Consider the following 22,009-nt stretch of genomic DNA (forward strand, 5'->3'; position numbering starts at 1 on the left):
GTGTCTTAGTTTGTCTTGAAGTGAGAGACCAAGCACATTTAATTTTTTTGTGTTGTCTTCTCATGTAGATGTAGAATGAATTTTTATTCAATTTATCATTGTCTTTGGAGCAGCAGGTGGAAACATTCCTTCTTGCCATAGTTTGAAAAAAGAGGTGGTTGCACCACCTACACAGTGCTTGACATTTGATAGCACTTGACATGCTTGTGATGGTTATTTGGCATGTTTTTAAATCAGTGAGAGCAGTCTGAAATGGAACAAGTTCTGATGCATTATGAAAAGAGAACTATGAATAAAGAAACAGAATCCTCAGTTCCTACTGTCTCCTCATGATGATTTTGCCTTTGCAGTGAGCAGCTAAACTGATAAGAGCATCTTTGACTTGAAAGTAATTAAGGCTTCTTCGTTAATTAAACAGAAGAAGAGAGATAAGTGACATTTGCGTTTGCTGATGGCTTCTTTATGGTAAATGAATTGCCGGATGGTCGATGTTGATGTTTTCCAGTTGATTTCCTTTGGATTCTTGGCTGGGATTGCAGCAGAGATTATTATTGTCTCGCACATCTGCTAGACGATGAGTTTCCATTGTACCTCACTGCTCACAAACACACGAATAACTTCCACATTCACCACTCGTACGTGTATCATTGCATCAACAAGGGAAGAAACGTTCCCGTAGGCATACAGAGCTCTTGGATGTGCTGCATGTGTTTGTTTTTCAAACCAACTGTCCCATCTGTGTGTTGTGTGCCTGCTTTTAATTGAATGTTGAGCAGTGAGGAGCATGACTTAAGAAGTGTGTTTTCCCTCAGTTTCTGGTAGTTACACTATAACTTCTCTTGAATGATTGAGGCACTTACCTGCCTGCCAGCAAGACACAACATTGCAGGAGTAATGGCATTCTTTGCTGATGTCTTTGGCAGCTAAAGGTGCCAAATGTGCTCTTAGTACTTGCTTGTTCTTCGTTAGAAACCAAGGAAAATGTTAGTATGCATTTCATGTGGTGTAGTTTAAGCTTTACACATAGAGGCACTCTTTCCCCCCCTGTACTTTTCTGGGAATCCTAGCATTTGTCTGCTGTTGCTACTCTTGTTTGCAATAAGCTGATTGTATTGGGTTTGTGTGGCAGGGGGCTACAAGGGTGGCTTCTGTGAGAAGCTTGTAGATGCCTCCCAGTGCCAGCTGGCTCCAATATGGACTCACCACTGGCCAAGGCTGAGCCCATCAGCAGTGGTGATAGCTCCTCCGGGATAAGATATTTAAGAAGGGGGGGAAAGCCTGCATGATAGCAGCTGGAGGGAGGAGTGAGAATATCCAAGAAAAACAGCTCTGCAGACACCAAGGTCAGTGAAGAAGGAAGGGCTGGGACATGCTCTGGGTACTGGAGCAGACCTTGCATCCCTTGGTGCAGAGCATGGTGAGGCAGCTGTTCCACTGTAGCCCATGGAGGTCCATAGGAGAGCAGAAATCCCCTGCAGCCCTTGGAAGATCCACAGCAGATCAGATGGATGCAGGAAGGAGGCTGTGACCCCATGGAGAGAGGAGCCCAGTCTGGAGCAGGTTTGCTGGCCAGTTTTGTGACCCTGTGGGGGATCCACCCTGGAGCAGTTTGTTCCAAAAGGCCTGCACCCTGTGTGAGGGACCCACACTGGAGCAGTTTGTGAGGAACTGCAGCCCATGGGATGGAGTCATGCTGGAGAAGGTCAAGGAGGACTGTCTTCCATGGGAGGGTCTCCATTCTGGAGCATGGAAAGAGTCTGAGGAGAGCTCCCTTGAGGAGTAAGGAGTGTCAGAGATAATGTGTGATGAACTGATCACAGCCCCTATTCCCTGATGTGCTGTGCTGCTCAGGGGAAAGAGGGAGAGAAAATCAGGAGCAAAGTTAAGTCTGGGCAGAAGAGAGGGGTGGGGAAAAGGTGTTTTTAGGATTTGAGTTTATTTCTCATTATCTGATTTGATTAGTAATGAATTAAACTAATTTCCCCAAGTTGAGTCAGTTTTGCTTGTGACAGTGACTGCTGAATGATCTCTCCCTGTGCTTATCTGAACCCACACCCCTTTCAAAATACTTTTATCTCCTGTTCAGCTGAGGAGGAGAGTGATTGAGGTGCTGTGATGGACACTTGGTGTCCAGCTGGGGTCAACCCACCACACTGACTTGGCATTTTTATTTTCTGGAGACTCTCCTGTTTGCTAAACTGGAAAAAATGTATCTGCTTCAGAGGTTCCTGTACCCCAGCTGGAAGTGATATATGTTTCAACTCACCAAGCATGAGTGTGTGTGTGTAAACAGGACAGAGGTGTTTTGCAGCAGAGAAAAATTATGTTAAAAGATTTAAATCATGTTTTGTTCAACTCATTATTATCAGTCCCATTTTTCTTCCAGACAGTTTTATCACAAGCATGTCAGTAGAATAAATCAAATCTACTGTAATGGCGTGTATGGGCAGATTTAGCCATGATACACTCACCATTTACTATGCTGGAAAGCCTCTCAAGCAATGTTTCAGTGAAGTGTTCCATGTTTTCTATAAGTAGAGAGAAACATAATTCTTGTAACATCAGAATTTTGGTTTTTGTCTTTGTTTTGATTTTGTTTTGTTTTGATTTGGTTTGGTTTGTTTGTTTTTTGGGGGTTTTTTGTTGTTTTTTTTTTTTTTTTTTTAATACTGATTAAAACATGCCTGGTAGTGCTGGTTTGACATTGAATTTCAATGATTTTTAGGAACATATATCTCCCTGCATACTTTTCCATCCTCATGACCATCAAAGAAGCAGAATATTATATACTGGAACAAATCTGTATTTACACAGTGATATCATCTTTCTTTAATTTTGTGCATATTCTATACAGATTCAGTGCAAGTTTTACCTGCAATAATAGTGGTTACCCAGCCTGTAAGAGAACTTGTTCACATTACTATTTGTGAACATCTTTGATACTGTGAATTATATTGTAGAGCTAAATCCAGATTTGAATGTTAAAAAAAAATACATTTTGTAGGGTTTGGCTTTGCTAGTCCCCTTCCACTTATCACTGGAAGTAGAAAGAATTTCAATATTGAACTTTTTGCTGTGTTAGTCCTTAAGCTTTGCATTTGTAATTACCCATTCTCTAGGGTAATACTTTATTTTTTCTTCTTTTTTTTTTTTTTTTTTTTTTTTTTTTTTTTTTTTTATGGAGGGGTGGGCTTGGGGGTTGAGCTATGCAGCTGATATTGGTGCATTTTTTGGGAAAAGCCTGTAGGAGCAGGTCCAAAGGAAGTCCTCTTCCATAGCAAAAGAAGGAAGAGGAGACAGGATATGGATGCTAAACTGATCAACAACCCATACATCCTTCCTTCCTTTCTTTCTGCCCTCCCCATGTTAGTTCTCCTACAATGTAGGATGCAGTAGGATGTCTTTTTTCACCTTGGATTCCTTCCGTGTAACTTTTTTTAGGTTTTGCTATTTAAATAACATTTACTGTTGCTTCTCCATCGTCAGCAACTCATTCTGCCAACAGCAAATGCTATAAAAATGGGTAAGACTATATAGGCCTACCTCTGACAGTCCTGTAGGCTACAAAGGAAAAACAAAATGAGGGTGAAGGCAGGAAAAGATGGGTCATCTGGAAGAAATAATACAATATTATATTTGCCTACTTGAGGTGCTGTTATCCTGATTTCTTATGTTTATATTGTTTGCTGATTGTTTTACCCTGTTTTCATCTTCCCACATTTATGCTGTCTCTTCATTGCTTATATAGGTTAGTTTTACTGCTTCATGAAGGACAAATATGTTTAATGCTGACTTTGTAAAATCAGGGAAATAGAGATTTTTTTCTCATTTATCTCATTATACCCAGGACTTGGCAATGGTGGAAGTCAATAGGCATTCATGTGTACTCATATACAGAAGAGAGCCTCAAAATTACTTTAAAAGTCCAGACAGGAGGAGAAAATTATTCAGGCTAGTTGGAGGAAGAGAGATAAAAGCATAATAAAGTAAATAGACAAGACAGATTCTTTCTTAAGGTCTTAAAGGCAATGGATGTCTGAAGTGGAGTTGTATAAAATGTGTTTTTTTTCTGCAAAGTGATAACTCCAGGGGTATTGCATGTTACACAGGCTTTTACATATCAGGAGTTGCACCTGACTCTGAAAGGAGAGATATAAAAATCTGTGGGGAGGAAAGTAATGAGATCTTGTTTCTGAAGGGGTAGGGAAATGAGAAAGTGGTCAAGTCTTTGGAATGTGGGTGGAAAATGTCAGCCTTGATGCTAAGCTTGACCTTAATAACACACAGAAAAACACAAATTGACATTGTGCTGAGTTATTTGGCTATCTTTCTCTAACTTGTCTCTGGAGGCTGCCAACCATGTTTTGTCTTACCAGGAAAGCTCCTTGTGGGTTGCAAGGTGCTCTTTTGGACCTCAAATTCCTAATTTCCTCTCTGCTTCACTCCTTGTTAGCCAGTTCTCTCTGAGAGGAGCTGGTTCTGCTCTGCATTGACAGGACAACAGCAACACCCAGGCAGCTAAATTCTGTTGTCCTTCCCAATTTCTTTATTGCAAGCTGTCATGATTTTACTGCAAGATGGGTGGTATTTGTTTTAATTACCATTTCAGTTTCTGGTGTCAGTGATTAAATAAGAATCATACCTTTCACTTAAAAATAAATCTCCAGTATTTGTAGGTGTTGAAAAAGAGTTTGAAAATGTGGTAATGTACTGTGAATTACACTCTGGAGTCTTAAAGTTTAGGAAACAAAGCAGCAAACTTTAACTCCTCCTTTATTTTATTGCTGATTTACAATCTGAGATTGCTGAAAATACTTTTTCCTTTTCCTTTCATTCTCTTTTTTTTTTTTTTAAATTTTATTTGGTGGTTGCTTTATAATTTTCAACTCCATGGATTGATAATACTGCAGATCAAAAATCACTTCGTCAGTTATAGGATTTTTAATTAGAATTTCCATGTGAACATCTCTGCAGATTTTCAGCAGCCAATTGAGGAAATGGAAAGAGAAAGAGCATCATTTTTATATGAAGGCTCAGCATTGTTGGATAGCTCTTGAGTTTAAATTTAAATGTTACTGAAAGCTACAGTCTGTCAGTAAGTAGAGCAGGGCAGTGCTGCCTCTGGTTTTTGCATTGTACCAGCTACTGTGTAGATGGACACCAAACTTGAGAAAATTGTGTTTTTATGGGTTTTTTGTTTGGTTGGTTTTTTTTGGGTTTTTTTGTTTTTTGTTTTTTTGTTTGCAAGCAAAAGGGATTGTGTCTAGATTATGAATTATGGTGTTTGTTTCAGGGCAAAATTCTCTTTTCTTCTTAAATCTTTAAAGGATTTAGGACTAAGTCATGTGCATTTAATAATCTTCTGGTTGTCTCAGCATAGAGTGTGCTGCCTTCAAAAGCACACTGTTAACAAGAGTGTCAGTTTGATTTTGGTAGATCATGTATGTACATTGCTTCAGACCATCAATGTCCAGCTGCTGTTTGGAAAGCAGAGTTTCAAGGCATAGCTGCTCCTTGCTTTGACCTCTCCCATTGTTTCCTGAGGGGTGGAGATGGTTGCAAATTTTGTATTTCTTCTGGACATGGCCCTTAGTGTCCTGGACTAGTTGACATGGTGGTGTTAGGTCGTAGGTTGGACTCAATAGTCTCAGAGGTTTTTTCCAGCCTAATTGCTTCTGTGACTCTCTCCTGCTGGTGAAATTGTACTAGGCACTAAAAGTGTTGGCAGGTAGGAGCAAATACTTTTCCTGTTTCTGTCCTATAACCCTCTAATTTATTTATGTGTTTTATTTCAAATGCAGACTTTAGTAATGTGCCTGACATCACATCCAGTTTGAAAAGGAGCAGTACTGATGGCACTCTGGACCAAGTGCCACACAGGGAGAAGACTGATCCACCCTTCAGGGTAAGAAAATGCTTGACACATCAATCTTTATGAATCAAAAGGCAGCGTCGGAGCATTAATGCTCTGTGTTTTGTTGGAAAGAACTTAACATATGGCATTAATTTGAAAACATTTTCATACATATTAGTTGTACTTGGTGTTTTAGTATCTTGAGGTCACCCTGACAGGTCAGCATCAACAGCACAGCTGCTGCATCTGCAGGAGCAGTGTGACGGGGGCAAATGGCAAGCAGGTGGAGACTTGTCAGATTCATTTTTCTGTGTGGCTTGAACCCAGTTCCTGCAGAGAACAGTAAAGCTGCTACAGCTTTCTAATTGATTCAGTTTGTTTTGTCTTCTCTTTTTGCTGATATTTCCAGGTCTTGTTGTTAACATTGCAGTGACCATAGCAATACTATGTCAGTAGTTTTAAACTGGACTAGAGACTTGGGGATGTGCAGTGTTTGAGAGACAGTGATTGCCACTCTCTTACTTGGAGACCCTTTATGTGCCTGCAGTTACTCTTTGACTTGGCTGGACTGATGGTTTTCTTTCTCTTGGCCAGGACTTTGGGGGCTGAGGCAGAAATGCCCAAAATTAGTGCTCACCTTCAAATGCACTGGTCTCCAAAGAGCAGCTTTTTGTCCATTTTGCTCTGAATCACGCAAATAGCAACCTATGTCCAATTCATATTGGGCATATTGTTTTGAACCTCCCAACTGCAAGTGTGGGTAGTGTTTTTGTGTTGGTGGCCATGATTTTACCTGGCATTGCCATTCTGACAACACAAATGCATTTTAAAATTCTCTTGATGAGTTGGTTGTATCTTCAAGTAAATTTGTGATAACACTTGTGTTAGCACTCTTGCATAACAAGAATGACGTTAGAATTTTTATGGTTCTGGAATATATTAGTGTCTTGTGCTAAGTTGTATGAAAAATTGATAAGAGATGAGACAGAATTTAAAAACTCAGAAGACTGGCATAGGGAAGATACATTGTGCCTCTAACCCTACCTTCTAAAAGGAGCTGTTAATCTTACTGTATTAATTACTTCATAACCTCCTTCAGTCTTAAATAGGTGATTTTATGCCCTTACACTAGAGAATAAGGAGAAGCCCAGTGACTGTGGGCCTTTAGCCCATCTCCTGCTGCACAAGGGGTTTCCCACAGAGATGATCTGTATCCTGTGTAATGATTGTTTATGCTTCCCCAAATTCTTTGCAACCAGAGAAGAAAAAACTGGATTTTCTCCCCTTAGGACACATTGTTTCTTTGGAAGGAGTATTGTGGATTTCTCTGCCCTGCTGTGTTAGGACTTCTGTCTGGTTTTTGGAGTGGGATCTTTGTGGAAGCACAGGAGAGGTGACCCTAAGGCTTAGGATGCTTTGATGTCTGTTTGCACCAGGCCAGGATCCCCTGAGTACCCTGCCCATCTGCTGTATGCAGCATCCCCTGTGCACTGTGTGGACATAAATTCTGACCTTCTGTCCTGCTGGAGGGGAGGAGATTCTGGGCCATCAGCTTTGCTTTAGCTGAAGAACAAAGTCAATCCTGATTGCCTGTGTCAAATACACCAGGTGCCAGAAAATTAGGGAGAGTTCCAAGGACTTGAATATAGAGAGAGCAATTGATGTACACTAGTTGATGCTTTTAATGCACTAAATTTGCTCCAATGCTCTAAATTACATGCTGCAATTAAAGCTTAATAAAAGAGGGGGAAATGGACAGGGTCTGCTCCCTGCCCTTCCTCAGCCTCAAACTTGTCAGATGCAGCAGTTATTAGGGCTTTTGCATGATTTGCTGAAGTAATTGCCCATTCTGTATTGCAGTTCACTTCTTGAGCTGACATGCAGGTCTGCTGGTGTCATTTTAAAAATTAGCTGAGGCTGTCCTGGTTTTGTAGGTACAAGGGTGGAAAACTGCCTGGCAATCAGAGGCAGTCTGACTCGGATTGCAGCTGTAAATGAGTCTGTGACAGCTCTGCAATTTCTGCAAATGGTTTGTAATTGATTGCTGTCTTTCTGCTGGAGGGTGCCTATTACCGTCAGAGCTTTTTGTCTGACCCTTTTGATATCTCCAATAGATGTAGAAGTAAAGAAAACCCAAACCTAACAGTTAAGTTCAGGTGGTGTATATTGTACGTGCTTTTGTGATCATGTATAACAGGAATTAAAATGATTTATGTTTTTATAGCTGTGATTTGGGACTGCTCACCAATGAACAATAACTATTGATAATAAAAGCTACTTTGAGGAAATTGTGCAGCCTTGAAAAGCATAGCATCTGGATTTGGGGTTATGAATTTTTTTTTTCCCCTTTGCCTTCTGTTTCCTGCATGTGCTGACTTGACCTCCCACGCCTGTGGACACCATTAGTGCAGTAGGCAAGTAGGCGATGCTGCAGCAGTATGGGGGAGAGGAGCTCTGTAAGCACAGCTCTGTGGAGGAGAGGCTGGTGGTGCTGAGAGTTCTGAGCACAGCCTGGAACAACAGGCAGTTTGGGATTATTTCAGGGGAGGCACAGCTAGAGATGCTCACTTTCCAGTTGACAGCAACTGTAGATGTGATTGTTTGGCTCTGAGGAAGCAGGCTCCTTTGAAGTTTGGTTGATTTTTGTCCCATAACATGTAAGTAAAGTAAAAACAGTCTTAAAGCTTTGGATTTAATGGTTGCATGTCTGATTTCTGGATTTTGTGTTTCTTGTTTGGTGCATTTTCATTTGTCTGTTCTTCACTATTTTCTTCATCTCATACCAAGCTAAGGTTAGGCATCATCTCAACTGAAAGTACAGTGAGGCATTTCAGAAGTGCCTTGTAATCTCAGAGAAATAAGTCTTTTGTTGCATGTGTACTACATTCAAACATGCCTTCATTTAGTCAGTCATTCATGGATTTTTTTTTTTTTTGTAGACTGAGAAAAGAATGCATTTAAGAGGGCAAGAAACACTAATATCATTCCAGAAATGGAAGCTGTTCCTTAAGTTATAAAATATTAAAAATACATGTATATTAAGAACCATCCATTCCAGATGCACATTGGTTCTGAAAGCTCTCTGTTCTCTGGGATACCCCATTTGTACTTTAAAACCTTTAACCTTATCTTCAATTTTATTCAACAGGGGTAGATGTTATACTTCTAACACATTGTGTTGTAGTACATTTTGGAACTGTGTTAAAATACTGTTTATTTTGTCCTTGCTCTTGGTTCTGGAGTATGAATATATGAGTAGAATATATGACCTCAGAAAATCTGGGAATTGAGGATGCCTGTTGGTGTAATTAAGTTTAGTTGTGTTTAATCATTTTCAGGAGTAATTGTCTGTGCTCCTAGTGCTCATTTAGATTCTGGTGTGTTGGAAGTTGCCAAGAATCAGGCTCTCTTTACATCAAAGTAGCATGAATACGAATATGCAAAAAATGCAACTTTTCCTCTAGCTACTTGTGATTTCTAATTGCAAACTGTATTGGCTAGAAATGTTTTCTCTAGCCCACTGTTTGTTTTAAGATTAAGTTTAGTAGTCTGTTACTAACTTGCCTATCTTTACTTTGTATTTTCAGTGTATTAAAAATAACCTTTTATGAAATACAGCTAGAAGGGGAAATTTTACCATATAATTACCTATTATTTTAATATTTGTAGGAAGAGACCTGCTGTGATCTGACTTTTGGTGGCTCTGAATCTTTTGAGTGTCATCAGAGAGATGCATTTCTGAAATCATCTTAAATTCTACCAGACATAAAGAAGTAGCTTCATATAAATTCATGTGTGAGAAGGGGAAGATGTATTTTCACTTTAAGTGTTTTACAGATCACAAAAAAAAACTTTAGGATATAGTCTCTGTAAATTTTTCATGTAACTTCATTATATCCTCAGCTGTATCTTAGAGGCCTTTAAGAAACTCAAGAAACTCAGTAAAAAAATATCTGGTGTGATGGCTTTTAATCATTATAGAAATATCAGTGGATACAGAGTGGTTTTATGGTGGCATCTTCAAAAATTAACATTGCAGGTGCTGGAATAGAAGCTGCTGTGTGAGAAACTTTGAATATTAACAAGAACTGGCATTTTAAAGAATGGCCAACTGGTTTCATTTTGGTAATGGTAAGGCTTTGAAGTGCTTCTGTATTTCTTTCAAACAGTGAAGTAAAACTGGTTCTGGGAATAAGCTGAATATAGAAACTTGGGGAAATTATCTTTGCTGTTGCCTCTTGAAATAGTCGCTTTACACTCAGCATGGCTTATTGGTTGTACATGAATGTGTGTATATGAGGAGAAATCTATCCCCATCACCTCTTAATAAAAAAAAAAATAAATTTATACACTGCAGAGATAACCATTTGGTGTTTTTTTTCCTTTAGAATACCATTCTTAATGGAGTAAATAGGAAGTTATGATTAAAATTTCTAGAGCACCTTTCCCTAGCTTGAGCTGATTTAGATTATCTCAACTAATTCATCTTCCCCTCCCTTTTGTTGACCATATTCCCTTTTCCTTCATCTGATAAGGAAATGAGAATTCATTGCAAGTCTGATCAGCAGAGTTCATGACACCTTTGGAAAACACAAATCTGCACCTCCTGCAGGTGGGAGCATTTTCATCAAATGCTTTCAGCTTTTCATGGGGTCAATATGCAGTCCCTACTTGAAATGCCCATCTTTACAGATAGAGTAGACAAAAAGAAGGTAGAAAAAAGATGTCCTTATGTGTTTCAGAATTCTTGTTTTTGGATGCTTGAGTTTCCTATGTAATATCAAATCATCCTTCCAGTGTTTTTGAAGCTTGTGTGTTCTGTTTGTTGTGATGCCAGTTGTGGTCATTCTTCCACTTGTCAGTGCAGTGAGAGGTATGTTTCCATGAAGCTGGCATGTCTGGGACCATGGTGAGAAATCTGGTTTTTGGTCTCCTTGCACACAATGCTGCTTTTTGTGTTCAAGGAGCTAATGTGCACATATACCTGACTTGGGCAACTGTTCAGGGTTTTTTGTAGCCCTTCCAATCAAAGGTATATGTGCACTTGAGCAGCTCATTTGCATATCTGTGGTGCCCAGGAGGTGTGAATGCAAAGAGAGACTAGGTCAGAAAGCAAACTCATCTTCCAAGTTCTACATCATGCAGCTACATTAGGAAGCTTCACAAAACAGTGCTTTTAACAGATGCAAAATGCATGTGTTGGGATTTCAAAAAGGAAATCACTCTCTTATCTATTAGCTGATTTCACACAGCTATTTCTGTAATGAAAAATCAGTGAGTGTTGTAAAGAGTTTGCTGCTTTTTGTGATTTTGGCCTTTTGTATATACAACATAGATACTTCTGGAGGGGTGGCTTTCATAAGTTGAAGAAATTAGCATTTCATCTTCAAAATGTCTAAAGCTGATTTCAAGACCCCTCAATTGCTAGTACGACCACAGCCATCAACTTCTGATGAAGAATAATTTAAGGGTAGAAATCCCTAGGTACAATGGTAGGAGTGGAAAGTACAATCATTACTTGTACTTTCAGTCCAATCCCAAAAGAAAACCCATGCAATTGTTCAATGTTTGCGAAAGATTTGAATGGTATTTTATCTTCCAGAATAATGCAAGTGGATTCTAGGAATGATGTATTCCTATGATTTATCACCTAGAGAGGATTGTGATCTGTTGCAGATGTGCTTTGGAGTAGTTCAGGGCATTGTTATTCAAAACACACCCAACTGCCTTCTGCTGCTGCTGTCAGTAAATGTAATCCTATTTATTTTATGGATCATATATATTATATATAATATATTTGTGGTGGTTCATTTATATATTTTGATCTGGTGAGGACACTCACTCTCAGAGATGAGTATGGGGTTACAGTTTGCATGTATGAAGCAGTGTATGTGAAACAATTTTGTTAAGCAGACTGTAAAAAATCAAAAATCTTGGAAGGTGAATGTTAGTACTAACCTAGTAAACACCAATTGTTGATCTCCATTGAAAGAAAAACAAGCAGAAATGTCCAGAAGCCCCATACCCACTCCTTGCATGGAGGCAATTCCAGCAGAATGTCGTGATGGTTTCTCATTAGCTCTGTTTTGCATTGCCCGGGCAGTTCCCACTTGCACAGCATGTCATTAATTGCAGGAGAGCTGCCTGCCTGAAGGTTTACTCAGCATCCAGAAGACATTAAGGATTTTTTTTTCCTTTATTTTAATCATGAAACCTTCTCTTTAGCAGTTGATGACATCCAAAAGCTTGGGGAGTAGTCTGCAATTAACTTTTTTTTTTTTTTTTTTTCACTTTGTAGGAGGGGGATTAACAACATGGTACTCTCAAAATCATGTATAGCCTCTGCAATCCAAGTGTCATTTTCTTCCAGATGTGACATGCATTTAGGGAATTTCAGAGCTAACTTGGGAAAATAGCATGTTTCTCAGCAGTGGTTTCCTTGATTCATTTGTGCCTGGAGGGGACTGTTCTGCACTGAAAGAATGACAAGCCTGTGGGGAGTTCTGCTAATTATTGTGCTTCCCTTGCAGACAGCCCAGCCTATGGTGACCCTACCAGAGCTGGTGGCTCCAGCAGTGTGGAGCCACTGCTGGACCCCTGCTATCTTCCTGTGCCTTTTGAGAAGGTTATCGGTGAAACTGGAGCCCTTTAGAAGTTCATAAGAATTTTGTTAATTAATCTAGGTTTCAGTGTATTAATCTATTGCTCAGAGAGGGCATCAGAACTACAGGCAGACTACAGGTTACAGAAGGCTTGCTGTAAACCTACCAGGGAGTGCTACTGCCCAGTCCTGGATTTCACTTTGTTGTGTTGATCCTGCAGTTCTGCATCCCCTATGGATGGCCCAAAATTCAAACACAGAGAAGGAGTTGCAAAAACAAAGGACTTAAAGCATGGAAAGTGCTGTACCTAATGTGAACCTGTAACCAGGTCAGGCTGTAGATGGAGACCTGCTTGAGTAGTTACTGGTAGGGAGGCACATGAATGAAAGGGTCTGCACAGTATGTGCAGTTCTTGCCTGCAGAGGTGTGACCTTGTGGTGCTTTGTTTTGTGCTGTTACAGTGAGATCCTGGGGCTTAGGGGGAAGGGGTATTTGTTGTCTTTCCTCCAACTGAAGGAAACGTCCTCTCAAAAGTACTGAGACAGCTTTTGGAGTAAAACATGCAGATGGTTTTGATCAGGAAAAAAAACTGTGTTGTGTTGATGCTTGCAAATGAAGGAAACCAGTGGGAGATGACTTACAACACAGCTTTTCTTTGTAGTCATGTGGGAAAAATCCATAAGGCTTACCTGCAGATGAAAAGGGAAGCATATGAGAGCAGCCCTGAATGATTGCAACAGGATATGGTTAGCAGTGTCTCTGGAGACGCCCATGGCTTCAGTGATGAAGGGCAGGAAGCTGCCTGGGAGCCCAGGAGCACCCCGGTCACCTGCAGGCAGGATGTGACGGCAGCACTCGCCTCGCAGTGAGAGGCAGAGATATCTAATCACACTTCTGGCAGACCCGGGGAACTGGGTAACCTCTCTGCCAGCTGCAGAATGTTTGGTGGTTTGTTTGTTTTTTAAAAAATCAAGATACTGTTCAGTTACGGTGCTGACAGTAACATATGTGTTTTTTCCTTGCAATGCAAAAGCATCTAAGCCCAATGTGTTGTGCCCAGAAGTCACCCATAGCAAACAGTCACTTTAAAGTTGCACAAAGTTTCAATATAGGATTTCAGATAAATACTGCATCCTGGATACCATCATAACTTCAATGAGGCTTTGATTCCTATTTTACTCTGTCAGGAACATGTAATGACAAAGGTAGACTTGAAATTCCAAAACGGAAAAATGTCTGCTACCTGGAGCAAATTCTGCAAAATAAAAGATAACAGAAAGGTACATGAAAGAATGGAAGACACAGAAGAACTAAAAAAAAAAGGGGAAAAAAAAAAAAAGAGGTCAGTTGAGTCAGATGCACAGGGAGGTTCCACCAGATTTTCATGTTTTGTTACCTGTTGTCTCTTGTTAACATATTGTGAGCAGACATAGACATCCTCTCACATGGTGATTTCCTTCTGAGACAGCGGAATTCTGCTGTAGTGCCTAAACAAAGCCTTGCCAGAACCAGGGGAGAGGTTGATGTAGAGTTCAGAGAAATCTGTATTTGTCTTTACAGGGGAGTTACTGCATCTTTTAACATTTGGAATGCAAAATGCTGGCTACTAACAAAAAAGATACACGTCTTCTCTGCCTCCAAAGGTGGCACACTGCAGAACTATATTGTGAAATATGAATGCAACTGCAAAGATAATGTCTCAGTGGTTGCTATAGTTTCTAATTCAATACTTGAGAAAAGTTTTTGCATTCAGCACAGAACACTTTAAGTGAGAATGTTGCAAACAATATTTAAGATGCTTGAAATTAGAAATAAAACAAGAATTCATTTTAACCATTTGGAATGCTAACTGATTTTTTGTCACTGGAATTAAAGCAAGTGTCTTCACTATGGTCAATTATGCTTTAAAAATACATTTTGACGGCATTTAAAAACCATGTTATTAGTATAATAAGCATGACAGGAAAATATGCAGAAAAATTATCCACCCACAGTTACAAAAAGTAAGAAACAGACTCCCTCTAGATCAGTGTAGAGGTCTGGAGACACGCTGTATTAATCCTGAGCTTATAATGCTTTGAAACCACTAACACTGCAGAGCTCCTGATAGTGCAGGGTATGTAAGTACATGTATATTTATATATATAATATGTATATATGTGTGTGTCTGTATGCCTGCATATGCATGTTGTGTATATGAATTATGCTTCTGTGTCACCAGTGGTCCAGACTTATGTTGCCATACCCCACAAATGCTCAGGACTGTCCTGCAGGCAAGCCACTGTTTCCTTTCATTCAAAGTCTACACTGAGGGAGCAAAATTAGCCTTTTACCTCCATGCATTAAGGGCAAAAGCAGGATGGGAAATGAACTGGATGCAGATAAGCACACCTACACGTATCAGGACAATAGAGGGAAGCCTGTATTATGAAGGATGTCACTGTTATGGTAACTATCAAGGCTGGTGCCACTGAAATGGAAAGATGAAAACCAGATGTCGTTAAAGGGAATGTGCGTTATTCAAAGTACACAGGAACAAACAACAAGGCTATGTAATTTTTCCAGTGATCTTAAAAATATTTCACAGTGATGGATTATTTCACTTGTTTTTGAAAAGTACTTGAGTGCTGCTTGTGTGCTTCTAGAAAAAAAAGGAAGGCTAAATGAAAAGCATTCATTCATTTGCTTTGCTTTAGTTTGTGTTGTTCCCCTTTTTGATTTGTCCAAGTCCCTCAATAGGAGATGGAAAGATTACTGAAACATAATTGTCTTTTTCCTAATGAATACACATTTAAAAAAAGCTGTTAATTGGTAACATCTTTTAGCTGGCATATGGCTAGCTAATAATGCAGACTTAATTAGCAAATCTGGGGAAGAATAACTTCCTAATATGGAATTAAAAAGGCCTGTCATTGTTTTTCATCAAGATTGACGATATTGCTTGGACCTGAAATTTAGCAACCTTTTTTTTTTTTTTCTTCAGTCCCAGTGGATGAGCTGTGTTTTTGTGTATCTATTAGAAAAACAGAGCTTGAAAGTGCCAGGACTAATGCAGATAGGAAGTAAAGAAACAGTAGCTCTCCAGAAAGTATAGTTATACTCTTAGTACACATGGATCTGGTGACCTGGCCTGTGTTATTTTTAAAATGCCATATGCAGCACTGTAAACTTCTAATTTCCACAAACTACTTATTTTTATTTCTTGTCTTCAGACTTGCTCTGTGGATCCCTAGGATCTGTGGACTACTACTGCAGAGGCAACCATTAATGGCGGATAAGGACAGTAGACTTGTACATGCTGCACAGTAATCTATGACTTCGTCTTTTTAAACCAGGCTGCACATCCACTGAAAAATGAAATGTTAGGGAGCAGGAAAAACCTTTCTTGCTCCTTCAAGACCATTTCCTCAATTTTCTGTTTACAGTCTTTTCCCCCAGTGAACCTGATATGTCTCCAAGAGAAAGGAGGGGCACAGTCCATCCGCTAAGCAAGAGGTTCCTGCTGCTGTGATGTGTTCTGAGTGTCTTATCAGCAGCATGTTGTTTCAGGGCTCCAGCATCATTTTTCCTCTGATAGGCAGCCTCTCAGTGACTGAGCTGTACAGTTTGGCAAATGCTGAGCTGTCAAGTTGTGCTAATGATTTGGAAAGAGATGGATGTAAGTTTAATTGCAGTAATTAAAGGAGAAAGCTGTGTTATTCCCTTGCTTGTATGAAGGTGAACATCCTTGAAACCTTAGAAGCAGTGCACTCATACCCAAGGATACAGATACCCAGGGTTGGTGTGTCATTTGGGCTCAAGAGAAGGGTTTGCTAGGGAGCAATAGGTGATGCAAGGGCAGCATTGAATGAAGCCTTACAGCTCAACTTCATTGCACTTTAGGAGTGCTGTGGTAGGGGCAACATGGGGATTGCTGTGTTTTATTATGCCACTGGTGTAGTTCTCCTTTTATTAATGAATATCTTGTCAGTCTTTTATCTCTTCAGTTCAGTGTTGTCATGTCCTATAATGTTTTATTTAAAGCTGCATTGTTCTTAGGGTAATCTGCCTGTAGACCCAATTGGTTTTGTGTAAATATGTCAAAATCAGAACTTTTACTTTCAAGCCTGAATTTATTACTGAGCTCATTTTAAATTTCTTTTTATTGATGTAATTATGGCTAAAAAGTTCAAGCAAAGGACAAACATAATTATATAAAGAAATCATCCAGAGATCTGCCTATTTGTTTTTCACTTTATCATTGTAAGAGCATTTGTATGCCACAACATTTAGCAGCATATACCCTTGACAGAGCATCAGTGCTATTGATAAATCATGGTGACCTTCAGGGCAGTCAGCACCCTCTAGATATTTTTAGGTATTTGGCTAACTTTCTCAAAGCACCTGATGTTTTGTTTATGCAGTAAATTTCACAGGCAGGGGGGCAGGTACATTTCTGGGGAGATCAAACCCATCTTCCCTTGTCACAACTGAACTTTGTCCTGCACTCACCACATCAAGCTATTTATAAAAAACATCTTCTCATCTAGCCTTGTTTTCCTTTATTTGTAGCAATAAAGGGAGGCATGGCAGGTCTGTCTGTGCTCTCACACGCTGCTTAGCCTCCTTGCATTGGGATGTTGTCAGCGTCTCCGATTTCGGGTAATCGGCACAGAAGGGAAACTTGTGCAGCTGAGCTCAGGGGGAAGGTTTGTTTGTGGGGGATCACAGCATCCGTGGCTTCCTTCCGAGGCCCTTTTCCCTTTGGCAAAGTTTGTATACACAAGCTGCAATGCCCGCCTTCAGGAGGAGTAAGAGCAGAGCTAAGAGTTTAGCGCTGGCTCGCAAAACCCAGCAGCAGGCAGCAGCAGCGTGCGGCTCCCTGCACAGGATGCTCTCTGTGGTGAGTTCTGAGCCGCCGGGCTCCAGCTGGGGTGCTGCTTCACTGGGCTGGCAGAGCGGGGCTGCCTGTGCCTGAGGGATAATGGCTGTCCCAGCATTAGCAATCAAATACTGGATTCTCGCAGGGTGTAGTTGGTGGCTGAGTTTGTGCCAATGCTCTGCGTGGGAAAAGGTTTGGGGTCTCTGAAGTTTGGGGGAGGGAAGGGTGGGTCGATTGCCTGCACTGTTTGCTGCTGGGCTCAAGCAAATTGTTATTTCTTGCATCTCTCGGAGAAAGGACTAAGTAAGATCCATATTTTGACAAGAAGTGGGAAGATTTTAAAAATATTCCTCATGAAAATTTGGAAATAACTGCAGCATGAATATTTTAACTGTTTCTCTGTTTTTTCAAAGTTAAGTTAGCATTGTGGAAATTGGAAGGGAAAAATGTGATCTATAATCAAGGTAAAGATGGTGAAATATAAGAAGGGTGTATATATATGTATTACACAGGTGGCAGAAACATAACAAGCCTCCCGCATTAAAATTGACAACATCAGGATAAAGACCTGGGGTAGGAAGAACTGGCAGTTTTTTACAAAATCAGGGTTTGGGAAAATTTTTATTGTGTACTTTGATGTTGCTCATTGAGACTCTCCTTTTTATGACCTGGGCTGTCAGGGTTCCTCTTTTAGTTTTCCTGCTGCTCTCATCTTTACATTTTGTATAGTCAGGATTTAGAGTCCTGCAATGGAAATCGCTTCTGCTTTGCTTTGACTTTGGTATGAGTTGGGTCAGATGACTTTGCAGAGTGATTGTAGAGAAACTGAGCCCAGCATCTGTGAACTCAGTGGTTGCTGCTTGTCCTGGGGACCTGGTCAATGCAGGCTCTTGGGCCCAGGTCCCTGCTGCATGACTTGGTTTATAAACAAGAGTCTGAGTCAAGTACCTCAGTCACCACTGATGGTTCTTCTGTACTCAGATGGGCATCACTCTGTGTGGCAGGTGAGAGGGAAGATTTGCCACAGTGCAAGTATCATTAGCTCAGGCACCACATCAGGTACCCACCTGATCTTTGCATCTTGACTATTTTACACAGCTGTATTTTCAGCCTTCTTTCAGGGCTTACCCTGTGCTCTACTGGGTCAGCAGCCCTTCCCTCTTCTTATAGTATTTGTGATAATTCTAAATGAGGTTGATGACATCTAATTCTGTTAACAGGCTGATTTGCTAATGTAAATCTCCCTGAGATTGGGAAATTCTAACTTAATGACAAAAGTTCCTTGTTAATTCCTTGCCTTTTGTATAACCTGGTAGTATCTAGCAGGGCATCTCATCCTCTCATCACCTCTCACCCTGTGGTGCAAAGGATTTGCTTCTCCCTCCTTAAAACATGACTCTAACTATGCTTTGCTTATTGCTGTGAAGGATCTGAGTGGACACTGAATAAAAAGTCCTTATTTTTGCAAAGTTTTAAATATTTTCATTAAAAGACACACAAGAGAGAATGAAACAAAGCAGACCTCTAGAATTTTATTGTCAGTCAGGAGTAAGTTTATATTGAATGGCCTTGAAGTTGGGAAAAGAAGGAGAAAGAGCAGAAGATAAACAATGACTGAAGCTACTGATTTAGTTTAGCTTCTGTTGCCATTTTTCAGTTTTAATGAACAAATTAGAGGAGTGAGGTGCTGTATTGTTGTCTGTCAGGAAGTAACTTTATTCTGTGTCTTTATGGAAGCTAAAACCTGCAACTTTCTAGCCTTTTATGTTGCTTGGTTACAAAGTATTTCCCAGTCTGAGGAGATGCCAGAGACGCCCATAGAGCGATGCACCCACAAAGAAATGGCAACTGTCAGGAGTTCTGGAGAGAAACAACTTTTAACACAAAGTAAAAGGGATGGACATCTCCAAGAGCTTTTCCTTCACACGGAGCAAGGGATGTAAAGGTGTCTCAGGCTAGTTGTTCATTGCTCAAAATTCCATGTAATTGTATTTCCTCTGCTGACTGGTGCATTCAGTCTTCCTGGAAACACACACATCAGCAGAGCTGACGTGTTAGCTGTTCATTTCTGCAGGGCACAAGTCTAATCTGTTTCTGCAGGATGTTTCTGAGCACGTTTCCTCTTAGGGTTGGGAGTTCAAAGGATTGGTGATCCAGCCCTTAGATGTGGTCTGTGTCCTGCACAAGGATACTAAATCCTGAATCCTCTTCAAAGGACATGAATGGCTTTCACTTCACCAAGGAGTCTTTCTTAAGTTGTGTAGAGTTTTCCAAGTCTACTAAAAATATTATTTTCCATCACTGTTTCAAACAAACCCTGGCAGACTGGCAGAGTACATGGTATGTATAAATGAAGGTAAAGTAAACAGTAGCATGCAGAAACCCCATAACACTAATTGACCTTGTGCAGCATTTATGCTCAATCAGTATAATTCAGTAGGAAGTCACAGGATAGCCATGAAATCGTTGTGCTAGTTCTTAACCACTGCTGATTAATGTTTTCTGCTCCCTCACTGATTAATTTTATGGGGTTTTGTTACTCTGATGGGGATAGCATAGCCTCAAATAATGATATGCTTGTCTGCAAGGAGGAAAGAAAATCTGTAAGACATCCTTTTAAGGGTATCTTTTTGCTCATTTTAGGGGAATAATCTGTAATATTTCTTATCACAACTATTATTGAAAATAGAATGTGCTACATCTCCATCTGACAAACTGAGCATCACTGTGGTTATTGGTTGCCGTGGGTCAAGGTGACATCTCTGTGGGCTGGAACTTTCCCTTCAAAAGTTACTTTGAGCAGTCCACATCCACAGAGAATGCTCCTTGCAGGAGGATGTGGAACCTTAAGTCTGAGTCTCAAACATGTGGGGGTGAAAGAAATGTTTCTCCAGGCTGCTTCTACACATCCTTAGGTTTTCTAAGAGGCCAAGAGAGTATTGGGCAGGAGGTTGCTTTCCCTGACTGGTAGATCTGTAGAACAGTTTATACAGCTTTGTTGGAAAATCTTGAATATAGCCAATAAACCAGCACAGTGCTCCTTAGTTTCCTTCTCCCTGAAATATATGTGGGTTTTTTTTTTCCTCCTTTAAGCCCTGCATAAACTCCATTTTTCTTTCCCACCTCTAGCACTGTTGGTCTAAATTTTTTGATACTTAGTCTTATCTGTCTGCTTTTCAGTGGCAAAGGTAAGCTGAAGCTGCTTGTAGTCCCATGTGCATGTTGCTGAAAGTGGTACACATAAGCTCAAATAATGGATTTTGGAGGAAGTTTGCTGCTTCCATTGTAGTTTCTTCTCAGCTTTTATCTGTTCCCAGCTACCTTTCAGCCTTGTCTGTAGTCAGTTATCTGGATTTACCTTTTTTACTAATTTAATTTTTTTTTATTCTGATAAGCTGCACACTAGAAAAGTTGGCATGAATATTTTTTTTTACCATTTACTAAGTACAGTCTTGGTCCCGCACAAATAAAATCAGCCATGTGCTTGAGGAATTTATCAATTTTTATCTGTGTCATATCTACCTGTATTAACCAATGCAATGTCAAGATCAGAGAAAATTCAGGGTTAATTGCCTCCTTAATTCAAGGTAGCAGTGTATGCGTGTAGTTTCAAGAGGGATTTTTTGACACTTCTTGGCTTAAGGGCACTGGACTACCAAGTTTTGATTTGGCATTCAGAATGCCCAGCTGGTTTTAAAATCCCAGCTGCAGGGCAAATTGAGCTGCCCAAATAGAGGGCAGAGGCTGAGTGTCTCCTGCCCATACATACCAGATGTAAAAGAGGTGGTCCTAGGGGTTGTCACTAGAGACTTTTGAGAAAGTATCTGTTTTAAACAGTTTAAAAGAGCAGGAAATTGTTAGTGTCAGAGGCAGAAAGTAGCATCCAGAACACTAGGGGAAAAGGGTAGAGATCCCCTCCTGGGTGGTAAGAGGGTTTTGGGAAGAAACATGGAGGAAGAATTGTTGTATGCTTCTCTATCAGTTTGTTGCTGTGTTCTTATTCATACTAGGCTCCTTTTTGAAGAACCAGTGGTTCCACTGGTAAAATGGGTTCCTTCATCTTCTGTGGTCCATGCAATGTGTATGAGTGAATGTGAAACACTTTTGTCCTGTGATCAAGTAGCATTTCATGCTTGATTTGAGAGAAGTGTAAATACCACAGTGGGTACAAAGAGTAAGGTCTGGAAATTGTGTGGTCTGGAAGACTCTTCCCTCTTGTAAAGGGAAGGACACAGAGCAGCAAGACTTAAGGAAAATACAAGATCCTGTGAGCCAGGAGGTCAAGAGCAATATTTTTAATGCTAAATTTGCAAACATATCCAGGAACATATTAAAGTTTATAAAAATCAGTGCTTGTCAGCAGTATCTGAGAGTTAATCCCGTGCCTTGGGTTTAGGCCAGCTATGCAGAACAATTTCTGACAGCAAAATTATATTGCTTAGGTGATCAAAAAGTATTTATGTTGAGGAGTATCATCTATTTCCATATGCTTTCCCATACAGTGATTCTCAGTGACAGATGCAGCACTGACCCCAAAGCTCAAGGGGATGTAGAAATAGCATGTTCCCCAATGTCTGCCTACTCTATATGCAAAGGTGGTTGAGGAGGAATAGAGGACTTCTAAGTCTTTCTTGCAAAACTGTGCCTGATGATGATGCTTGTGACTCGCTTTCAATAGGCTGCCTTGCATCC

General features: G+C 40.2%; 1 protein-coding gene across 2 annotated transcripts in view; it reads left to right on the plus strand.

Moving 5' to 3' along the window:
• Positions 1-22,009, plus strand: part of TIAM2 (TIAM Rac1 associated GEF 2) — an 87,230-nt gene that overhangs the window by 50,937 nt on the left and 14,284 nt on the right. The window contains exon 14 of one of the 2 annotated variants that reach the window (XM_079331324.1): positions 5,802-5,905. In XM_079331324.1, coding sequence (XP_079187450.1) covers positions 5,802-5,905 — 104 coding nt within the window. Of the gene's footprint in view, positions 1-5,801; positions 5,906-16,899; positions 17,339-22,009 lie in introns of those variants that run through there. The other variant, XM_079331323.1, reaches the window with a different exon arrangement.

This window comes from Erithacus rubecula (assembly GCF_903797595.1).
Source record: "Erithacus rubecula genome assembly, chromosome: 2".
NCBI lineage: Eukaryota > Metazoa > Chordata > Aves > Passeriformes > Muscicapidae > Erithacus > Erithacus rubecula.